Below are 11714 nucleotides of genomic sequence, written 5' to 3' on the forward strand. Positions count from 1 at the left end.
GTAGGCTTTTCCTCAAAATGGCTCTGAAACATCTGGTGTGTTTCACTCAACTTCCCAGTGAATTTGTACCACTGGAACCACGATGCAGATTCCCACCAACTGGGACGAAACGACTGAAGCACATTGAAGTATTTTCAGAAGGTCTTCGCTAATCTCATGACATGTAAAACCAACCAGCTTGAAGACACACTGGAATGGCAAAAAACCACTGACAAGTATAGTGAATAAAAAAGAACATTAGTAACATCACTGCCATTTAATCCATACATTTCATGACAAAGTCCGTTCGAGAAGAGTTCACACTCCACCCTCTCAGAACTATGTCACACCGATTATTATGAAATGGTTTGTTTTAGTTGATTTTTTTCCCCAAGAATGAAGAATTGTAATCTTTTCCTGACCACTACACATCAAAAAGCACACCAGAAAACAAGTTAACCCAATACAATACACACAATCCAAGGTTCACAGTCCGAAAAGGTGCTGTTTGAAAAAAAGAGCCTCAGGTCCTCTATGTCCACTGTGTTAAAGTGTCCGAGTCGGTGAACTGACAGTTTCACCTTTCAGCAAGAGCAATTCATGTGGTGGACACTGGAAAAACTATTTTTTATTTTTTTTTTAAAGGAAAAGAAAAAAAAAAAAAAGACAGGATGTTCAGGATGATGGAGCTTCACCTTGTCAGCTTCTGTCTTATTTGTCTTCTAACAGTTTTTCTCTGTTGCTCTAGTAGGGAGAATAAACAGGCCGTGGCAGGCTTGCTGTCCATGTCTATTCCTCTTCCGCAATTGTTTTAATCCATCCATCCTGGTCCTTTCTTCTCTGGTCAGCTCCTCACACCATGTAGGAGTTCTGGTTCTTCAGCTTGTCCAGCTCTTTGCTCTGCTGCCTCAGAAACAGGATTCTGTAGCAGAGAAGAAAAAGACGTCAATGTGTTGCTGTGAAAATCTTCGTCTGTTACTGTGAATCTCTCTGTAAACGTAACATTCGCCTCACCTCTGTTCCCTCAGCGTGGCTTGAATTTCACACACTCTGACCAGGGAGCGAAGGTTTTTCATCTCTGTGCAGATCTCAGACATGTACAAGCTGCCCATGTTGTGGATGTCCTCACGCAACCGAGCCGCCTGGTGGAAAGGGTACGAGTGCTCGCTGTGAGTTCAACATGCTTCAACCAACGTCAAGGATCAACATGAGCTTCCTGATTCTGAACTAAACCAAACAAAGTTAAGCTGAAGGTTTACTCTTGACCTTGTTATTGGATGTTTCACAGAAAGATTACAATCATGAGGAGCGCTTACATGGTTTTTCTAAAGCTTTCAACTACAACTAATGGCTTACATCTGCAGATGAAGTTACTCAGTTGTCAAGGAGACAATTCAGCTATTATGGTTTATTGGAACCTTGGAGAAAGAGTTGTTGTTTAGCCGCTAGTGACAGATGTAGTTAAAAGCAGCCTTTGACATTCTGAACATCACAATCCCGGATCGTGGCTCCGTCTCTGCGTTCACACACATCTCCGTACAGAAGTTGTACCCATTGCTCAGCAAAAAATAATAATTATTATAAATACATTTCTCCTCATTCTCACTGACATCTGCTCACAAACTCAATGGCTTCCACTGCACATCAGTGGAAGCCATGTTTACTTTCAAACAATGTGCCGCTGCTCTTCTAGACTGGATCTGAACAGTAGCTCCAAAATGAGAGCTGTGGTTTGCAGTGCTAATATAGCGTAAAAGTCTGTTTGTCCTTGCAGCCTCCTCAGTAGTCAACACACTCTCGGCTTTCGTAGCTCCATAATGATGGTGTGACTAAAACAACTATTAAGCAGCAGTAACATATAAAACATCGCTGTGGTGGACAGTACCTGTTTCTCAGTGTTCTCTGAAGGCCATCCTTGGATATGTCTGATGAGGTTCTCATCAAAATGAGCTGCCAGGGTGGGGGTGAAGGAGCCAGGGGTGTCGGCCTGGGTTTGGCTGTTACTGCTGGAGGAGACGTGGGGCAACGCAGCACCAGGTACGTTTGATCCCGCGCACAGAATCTCCTGGCTGGTGGAGCGAGACAACTGATTAACTGTCTGTAGTCGGTGTGAAAGCCAAGAGCATTTTCCCTATTAGGCAGAGACACTGCGGATCATCCCTGTCTGTAACACTTATTTCAAACCACTTATCATCATCTCAGAATAACTCAAACACTGCTCGACATATTTTTGACAGAAAGCGGGTGAATAACGACCTTCCATGGTGGATTTCAGCACTTAAGTGCCATGATGAGCCCAAGTTGTGCATCAAAAAAGTAACATACATCTAATCCAGGGAACTGCTTCATTAGAAGTGGCAAAAGTGTCGCTGCTTTAAAACTTAAGACAACTCGTAGACAATACACAGCGCTCGCTGTAGAAGCTTCGTTTGGAACTGCCTCCAAAGAACTATCAAACAAATTTGTAATTCAGGTGGACTGTCTCTGTGTGGATTTTAATTTGTTTGCCTTCTTCCAAGCAATCCATCATCACAAACAAAACGGTGTGTTCGAGTGATACCCGATTGTTTCTACCTTCTCTGCTGGAGAGTTCTGGGGTCCTCTGGACGCTTCTCTGCGGTCTGAGACAGGGGGACTGATCCTTGTTTACCTGAAGACATACTGCCCTGAAGAGGCAAGAACAGACGGCGAGAGGGGAATGAAAACAAAAGCGGAGAAAGAAAAAGATGTTGAAGCAAGTGGAGAAGAAACAGGAAGATTGGTTGAGTCACAAGCGAGGGGAAATACTAGTCCATTCATTGTATTGGACTTTTCTGTTTTGTTTGGTTTTTTTGGTTACTTTTGGAGACTCACCCTTGTTTGTGAGGATGTGATGCTGCCAGAGTGCACGCCCAGAATGGATTTCTGGTTGCTCTGTGGTGTGCCGTTGCGTGGTGAGACGTACGGCCGCGGTGATGATGCATCCGACGTCAGGGAGACGGGCGACTGACTAGAGTGCTGGGCTGAAACAGGAAGACGTAGATTCAGTACGAGGGTGTAAGACGACCATTACAATGTTTTTCCTTTTGTGTAAATCATCTTCTACAAACAATGTTACCCTTGTCTTGTTTTTCTACATTTTTTACAGTGTTAACTTACATAAAATGTTAAATTTCATTGACTGAAGGTCAGTGGCAACAAATTGAATCTTACGCTCCACTTAAAAAAAAACCTGATGGGTGTCGACAGGGAGAGCAGGGTCAATTCAAAGAAAACAGGAAATTAGTTTGTGTAGCAGATGGTGATATACAGCGAGGAGGCCGTACCTTGGTTGGAGTGCTGAGCAGCTGAGAGCAGAGCAGTGACGTTGAAAGCGGGTCCAGCAGTGAGGAGCTTATGAAGCACAGACCGCAAGGAAGCTTGGGTGACAGCAGCTGCCAAGACTGGAGGGAGGAAAGAGGAAACACACACATACATATACACAAGTGAGTGAGCAAGGACACATAACAGGTGAGTGCACAAACACGCATGGTTAAGGTTCAGAAAACACAGTTAAGATAAGAGAAGATTAATCTTTTCACCAGCCACAGGTGCCGGTTCATGTAAAAGTCATTTTACCCGCAAACAGCTGGAGGGAGGAGGGGAGGGGGGGGTCAAACAACAACAAGCGCACATGTGTGTCAGGTTCACATGAGATAGCGAGAAATTCATCCAACGCCCCGATTAGGAAGAGCAGAACCACGTCACCCATTAATAACACAATGAAAACACACAATTAAGAGATAAGGTGTGGACAGGTATTGACATTTTTCAGCATACGTGCAGGGACTTTATGAACAGCTGTGTGCAGACGAGCTACCATACTGGACCAAATATAAGACAACACCTGCTTCTGAAAAAAAGACTTTTACTCGGACTAATCCTTTACTGAGATATTACATAGATGCTTTTTTCTCTCCTCTCCTGTCAAAAAGATTTTTTTTTTGTCTTTTTAATTATTGACTGCTCGACAAACGAGCAAAAGAAGTAATTTGTCTGGATTTTGTTTCTTGGTGGCAGCAAATCACGTCACACACGGACTTTCAGAAGCTACTGCTGGTTAAACTGAGCTACTGAAACTAAACTACGCACAAAAAGTAAGGAAATCTGTGTTTGGCAGATTATTTCTTTGTTGTAACAAATCTTCTTGGCAACAAGTCTCACACCATTGGAAAGGCTGGTTACTTCACTTTTAAATGGTGCCACGTTTGTCAGGAAGAAACAAGACATATTGGCAATTTAACAATTTATTAATTTAACAAACAAGAGCCTCTGTAGCGTGCGGAAGAACCATACACAGCCACAAGTGTATTGTGTAGTTTATTTTAGGGCCGAGGGCTACCTCTGTGGGAGCCAGTGCTCCCTCTATTCAAAGAGAACCTGAGGTGTGAATAAATGATTCTAGTCATTGAATATAATAATGTTCAAACTGTTTTATATTTAAGCCAATATGGTTATTATGGGGCACTTATGGCCCCAGTGTGAGGGTCAGCCAATAACTGTTAATGCAATGCAGCAGCTGTTTTTGTGTGGTTTTATTTGTTACACGCCTACATTAAAGCCACTATTTGTCCACAACTTCACTGACCCCAGTGATACTACTAAAAAAAAACAAAAAAACAAAAAAAACACACACTCTCTGCACGACAGTATTATGTGTGGGAGAGACAGAAGCGTCATCTTTTCGTGCCCTCACCCTCGTTGAGCTTAGCCATGTCCATGCTGCCGTTGTTCATCTGCAGGGTAGCCTGTAGCGCCGGGAGGAGCTGGTGCAGGAGAGCCGGGTCCTGCAGCAGCGCTGGTGACGGGGACTGAACAGACTGGGGCACCTGCCCCGAGGAGGAGGAAGAGGAGGAGGACATGGTGGAGGGAGTGGAACCTAAAGCACCAGGAGCAGAGCTCAAGCTCTGAGAAGAAGAGGAAGAGGAGGAATGGCCGGAGTTGGATGCTGTGGACTGGTCCCCTGATGTGGTCTCTGTGGAGACGAGCAGAGCAGGAGAATGCGGCATTAGTTCACACAGGATTTTACGTTCTCTTTTTACAATTTTACGTAAGGTAAGGTAAATATGTGCAGCACACAGATTCTCTTCTTCATCTCATGTTTATCCAGAAAGTAAACACAAGCTGAGATATAAAAACCTGAACACACTGCTTAGGTTTTATAATTAAGACATATTTACTCGTTGTGGCTTTGTCCTGCAAGGCCTCTTGTCTGTAGTCCATGTCCCTGGGGAAACTGTTTGCCGCCATCTTGACTGAGTCTTTCTGTCGTTGTTCCCTGAAGAAAACAAAGCAGTAAAACAACAGTGACAATGTGCAGCGTGCATGTAGACTCTGTACCCTGAGCTAATGATATTCTGTTGAGACCGGTGCATCCTGTAATGCATAAAAATGAAAATCTCAGTTACTGTCTCGGGTTAAAGATTAAAAAGTCTTCTAGTGTGCGTATGTAAAGCAGGCTTGCCTCTCCAACAGGTCCTTGGGCTTCTCCCATTGGGAGACCTCAGTTCTACAGTTATAGTAGTACTTCTTCCCAGACGAGCTGATGTGTTCTGTCCAGTCATCTGCTGGGTCCTGGTGCTGAGAGAGACACAACATGAGATGTTAGAGTTAATGACTACCACTGTGAAAAATAAAATGTAAGCAGGCTGCAGTCTTTAGGGCTCGGGGCTCAACATTAAAGTCCGTGTAAAGGCAATTCCATGTTTTCTTTCAAAACACAATAAATGTTGGAAAATAGCTGCTGAAAACACGTGAAAAGACATTTAATTATTTTTTTTATTTTGCAGTGAAGTATGCAGTGAAGTATAATCAATAAAACATATTTAGTATTATTACTACTTAGCATTCAACATCCCCTGTGACTATACTGTATTATAGCATTCCATTATTGGTCATTGGCATTATAGCTGGTCAATATGCTTGTCTGACCAAATTCTCACCAGTTAGACAGGTGCTGGTGTGAAAAACATACTTTAACCATTATTTTCAGGGGCTATTATATTTTAAAGTGGTAGGTTCTATTGTTGGAAATAACAAGTGTGTTTCTATTTAATAATCGCGGTATGGTTTGACTGAAATCAAAACACAGGTTTTCACAACTTTGAACTCGCTCAATTGAAGGAGAACTGCTAGGCTGAACATTTACCCGGCTCCAAACTAATTGACATGTCAAAGAACCAGCGGAAATCTTTACATCAGCCCCGAGCCTCAGAGGACAGAAGCTGAGTGTAGACGGTATATTTTTGATGGCAACATGTGTGTCTGCACCACTTAAAGGTTCAAGCTCAACGATGGATCGATAGCAGCTGCCCGTGACCCAGCTTTGAACGGGAAGGCTCTGAGTTTTGCCTTGTTCTGTGTTGTTTTGGTGTTTATTTTGTACGTTAACCTGTTGAACGTTGCATTAGCATGTTGCGTGGCTAAGTGGCGACTCCACCAGGCTGGGGTGATGTTGGACAGACAGTAATGTTGTAATACAGAGAGCCAGTCAATAAAAACTGTGTGAATGTTAAGCCTCATTTGAAGCCAAATATATAATAAGCAGTAAGTTTGATGTCAGTAACTTCATGTTGCTTTTTCTGTAGCTGCAGTGCTTCGTAATGTGTTAGCTTTGTTGTTGTACAGAAACCTGTTTTGCCTCACTGGTATGTGTGCAGCTGCTGTATGTAAATGTATTTTATAGACACATCCTGACGGTAATGATATAGCTACGTGTGAGAAGAAATGGTCAAACCTGGTTTGCAACATTGTGAAGTCTGATTAGCATCCAGCTACGAGCAGAGTGCACTCAGTGCATTGAGGTCAATTTAGTTAATCTCAAGATAACATGGAGATTTTTCTCCCCCATCGACAAATTGATCGGTGGAAGAGTAAGTAGAATTTCAATGGACCGAGATTTTCTTTGGTTGACTAAAGCCCCAAATTAAAAGTAAAAGTAGCAAATCCTCACATTTGGGACTCTGGAAGCATGAAATGTTTTTAAATGCTCTTGTGCCTCAAAGTCAATCCCTGTTTACAGTCTGACAAGCGTTACACTTTCAAACTATATAGAAGTGAATGGATGTCAGCAGTGATACATTTAAAAACCTGAAACTCTACAGGACAGTTTGGAAAACATGGTCATCAGCTACATTAGGTAAAGATCTGTATTAAATGTGCTGCAAAAATTGATCACAACATGACAGAGTATTATGAAATAAAGTATACGCTGTTGCCATGGTGCCACGTGTTTGGCAGCCAGTTACAGTAGCTTTGAACTCTTCTGTGTTTTTGGTATTTTTTTGTACTTTTTTGCATGGTTTATTCAACACCAGTCTCCATCCTTTTTGTGTGCAAACATAGACTTGGAACTGTGGAGATTAGTCATTTGCTTTTTTTCCCCGTTATACAAACTACTTCATGATGCATCAGGTGACCCATTCAAAAAACAGAACAGCTGTTAGCAGACGCTAAGATTGTTAAGACGACACATCACAAAGGAAACGTCCATAGACCACAGGCCGGAGTCAGAACCGGACGGTTGGGAGTCAGGTCTACCGGTTGAGCCAGCAGGGCACGCCTATTTATTTTAGATTTTATTTATTTATGTGTATTTTACTTCACCTTGTATAATGTGAGCCGCTGCAACAAGTGAATTTCCCCAGTGTGGGATCAATAAAGTCCATCTTATCTTATCCATATGTACTAATATATATAATACATATATACGGTAAGCATCCCTCGATTTTCATCCTCTATAATGGATATAAAGGGCTTTTCAGTCTGGATGGAAACTGGTATCTTTATTATTGATGATCATGTATATACTGACAATTCTGGGAAGAGAATATACTTAACCCCCTTCTGTTTTTCCTACTTAAAGGAGAACTTATTTTAAAGCTGACTGATTTTCCAGAGGAGGACATTAGCAGTTGCACTTTAAGATCCTGCATGACCTTCCAACAGAAACAGAACATAATGCATGTCCCCTATAAAAACTCCTTATGGTTACTATGGTAATAACTATTTTACTAATGTCTCTCAAAAGTCAAATAGTTTGAATACTTTTCAATTTACCCTACACTGTCAACACTGCTGTTACTTACTTCTCAAGCCTGTTACAGTTCACAAATGTTAGGTGTGACACCGGGGCTTGTGAGACAGCACAGAGGTGTGATGGGGGGGGGGGCTTTGAGTCAATAAACAAAAACAGATGCTGTACTGCAGGTTTGACACTCACAATGCACCAAACTTAAAAGGTTTTAAATGGGAACACTTTATGACTGCCGGACCACAAAAATTGGACAGTTATTTTTGCAGCGGCTAATGACTAATCAAACTCTGGGCTCTGGGCCTGTGAATATCAAAGTAGAGCAGAGAAGGACAGGAGGGGATACATTAGCAAAACATGATCGTTACTCTTAATCTTGCTAAACCTGAACTGTAAAGCTCTCATCTCTCTCATGATGGATGCACAAATGAGGAAAAACCAGCCTTTTGGCCACACATTTGTCGGCCCATTGTAGATTTTATGTCAACACTGGCTACTCACTTCATAATCATGACAACAAACAGCATCGGTTTAACTACACCACGACCTATATTCATTACACTGATAGACAGTGTGTCACGTTAGATATTCTATTGGACCTTAGCGCTCAGTCCAATCAGTGAGATATAATAATTAGATAATCAAATCTTTTAATGAGGAAGTCTGAAATCTAATTGGACCATCCACCCCATACAGAGAGCCAGTTACATAAATGTGACGTTTCAATCACACACTGTTGTTGAGACAAATGTCTTCACAGAGAGATGCCTCTAAGTAATGTCCCACATTCTAAAGTGGCGTGACGGCAATTTCTACAGGAAACGCTGAGGGTATATAATCAGATAATGCAAGGCAACGTCTTACCCTGTCTGCAGGCTTGCTCTGAGTCGCATGCGAGTCGGAGCCATGGTGGGAGCTGTTATTGTGAGAGTTCTCCTGAGGAGAGCCGCTGGTCCCTGAAACAAAGCCATTCATCACGTCACAGATAATACACAAAGTTCTGCTGAGGACTGAATCCTCTGTGACATCCGCAACTGCGAAAGAAATGCTTTGTTTGTGACTGTAATCGATTTACGTTATTTACATCTGAGCAGTTATAGTTACATTGTGATCTCATGTGAGATATTCAAATAATCAAAAGCTTCATTTTGTTCTCCGTGACAGTTTCTGGGTTAATGTTTTGCTTTTCATCAAACTTTGCACCCATGCCTCCTCAAAAGTGATCATAAAAGTTAGAGCGCTTACATGACCTGACAAGTCCACACAGTATGTGAAAGACACACACATAAAGGGAGCAAAAACGAACTGCGGAGACACTAATAACCATCAGAAGATTGCATTTGTTGGTCAGTTTACAATTCATCACAGTGAGCCGAGGCGAGTGTCATTAGTTTGCCCCGCAGCCACGAGCATATGATGTTTTCGATCTGTTAGCTGGACTAAGACGCTGCATTTTCTTTGTAACAACCATTTAAGATCAAACATAAAATTGCATCCACGGCCAAGACCACCACATCACAGCTTACCATTTTTCCCTCTAACAGTGTGAGAGGTTTTTGCCTTGGTATGTCCCGCGCCGTCTCCGTGTCTACTGACAGGACTTTCGTCTGAGCGCCGCAGCATCTTGTAAGGGGGTGTGGGGTCTGATGAGCCATCGCGCACCTTTTCGTAACGGTGAAGGCTGCTGGACTGGCTCTTTGGCTGAGATTTATGGGTCTAGATTGGATAAAGCATTGCAGAAAAAAAAGATGTTGGGGATTTGCTCACACTGGTGTCATTTTCATACCGTGATGAACTTTTCTGGAAAATATAGTGCGTGGTGGAGACTTCTTTGAAGGTGTGCAACACCACCAAGACCAATAACGGAGTGAAAACAGAATTGATATCCACAAAAATAAACTGCAACTCAGAGTGGGAGTGGCTGACATCTTTTGACTCATGAAGCACGAGATGTACGTAGGGAAAAGTATATAGGACTCAGAATTAAGCTTGCTTATTTATAGGTAGAGGGTTGCTCAATATAATACATTTGTTTTACATATTTGTGAGTTTTTGTACTTGTATTCTAAAGTCAATCATTAGACAGACTTTTTTTTTAATACAAACTCTAAGACTGTGTTAGGCCATTTTGTGTGTACTTATTTTGTTTAAATAAATACTATCTGTGTGTGTGTGTGTGTGTGTGTCTGCAAATATTAAAACGAGACTGTACAGCCAAGCTTCCCTGTCTTAAGGCATTTGTTGAATTTGTCCTACAGGAAACCTTTTAAATAATTTACATGACTATTCCAAAACATCCCATAGGAAGTGTGGCAGTTTGTGTAAGGTTCTTGTAAACGTTGGTACATTTTATATTCACGTTGTGTTGAGATAGTGTCGGGCTTGTGGAGGTACAGGACATGTTCGTGTTTGTACAGCAGAGGAGCACTCCTTGAAAATCCTCAAATACCTGCTGTTAATGTAAATAAAACCTTTAATGTTGTTGCATGGTATTATCAATAACATAATTATCGGGGGGGTTTAACTGGAGCTGTGTTAGGAAGACTTGCCATTTTATAACGGCTGCATCTCCAAAACAACAACATGAAGGCTGCAGTTCATCTTTGTAATATGAAAATACTCTATTACACCTCGTTAGCTCGGAGTAATGACAGGATGTGAACACATTAAACACTTTCATACCTGATAGGATTGTGAATCCCTTCTGTCGTTGCACCTGTGGGGTCAGAAAAACAAAACAGTGTTTTAGCACATAAAGGGCTAACATCAGGTCAGTCCGCTGCCCATGGCAACGCACTTTATGAACATATTCAGCTAATTAGCTGCCGTTAGCTGGGCTAGCTCGATTTGACACCCTTAGCAACAGCTGTTTGCTCATTGTGTCGAGGTAAAAAAACAACCGATAACGGTTGAAATATATCGTAAATGAGCCGCCCTGTATCGGCAGAGTTTACCATTAACACGTTAGTTAGCTAACATTAGCGTTAGTCGAGCAGCTACAGGAAATATCCATAGCTGTTGACGCTAGCTGCTTAGCACTGAGAGCTAGCGGATGCACGCAAACATGACCGACCCGTCCACGAAGAGAAAAACAGATAAACCCTGCGCGTCGCTTTTTTTTTTTTTTTATGTTAACATGTGTGCTTGATTTACCCATCGCTGACTCTTGTTGGTTTCCTTGCATACATCACCATCAAGGCCGTGGTGATGTATGTATGTGTGTGAGGGGGAACCGTGGCCTCCTGTCTGTCTGTCTGCTCTCACACTTCTCTTTTCTTCAGCTTCCTGATAGCTACACTCAGTCTGTCCTGACAAACGGACGCCTACAAGCCGCGCACCGAGCACCAGCACTGCATAGCGGGTGGCCTTTATCAAAAACCACCCTCAGTGCATCATCTGGCATGTAGTTACGGTATGCGCTTGGCTCGGCCGATGTAGCTCAGCGAAAGGCAGCAGAGTCAGGAGGAAGCGGAGAAGACGGACGCCTCGGTGATGTTTAGCTAGAAAAACAATCTCCGGCTTTACCTTTCAAAATAAAAGTGCGACTATCGGCTAAAAGGGGGAAGCGCATCAGATGAACTGGTTAAAATGCCGTTTTTAGGCGGTCTACACATAAACACAGGACACAGCAGACAAATGTATTACTAAATAGGAAGAAAAGACTGCTAAAACATTGCCACAGTTC

The 11714-nt window shown here is 42.4% G+C and overlaps 1 protein-coding gene across 1 annotated transcript; it reads right to left on the reverse strand.

Annotated features, from left to right (window-relative positions):
* Positions 1 to 410: 410 nt before the first annotated feature.
* On the reverse strand, positions 411 to 11543 carry LOC104930846 (WW domain-containing adapter protein with coiled-coil). Its single transcript, XM_010745733.3, has 13 exons — positions 11183 to 11543; positions 10712 to 10745; positions 9556 to 9745; positions 8894 to 8985; positions 5462 to 5577; positions 5178 to 5275; positions 4694 to 4972; positions 3285 to 3401; positions 2833 to 2981; positions 2554 to 2645; positions 1865 to 2048; positions 994 to 1121; positions 411 to 901 (listed from the first exon to the last, which is right to left on the reverse strand). The coding sequence occupies exons 1-13, from the start codon at positions 11221 to 11223 to the stop codon at positions 832 to 834; spliced, it is 1590 nt and encodes a 529-aa protein (XP_010744035.1). The 5' UTR covers positions 11224 to 11543; the 3' UTR covers positions 411 to 831.
* Between the last annotated feature and the right edge of the window lie 171 nt (positions 11544 to 11714).

Source organism: Larimichthys crocea, chromosome XII, assembly GCF_000972845.2.
Source record: "Larimichthys crocea isolate SSNF chromosome XII, L_crocea_2.0, whole genome shotgun sequence".
In the NCBI taxonomy this organism is placed as follows: Eukaryota; Metazoa; Chordata; class Actinopteri; family Sciaenidae; genus Larimichthys; species Larimichthys crocea.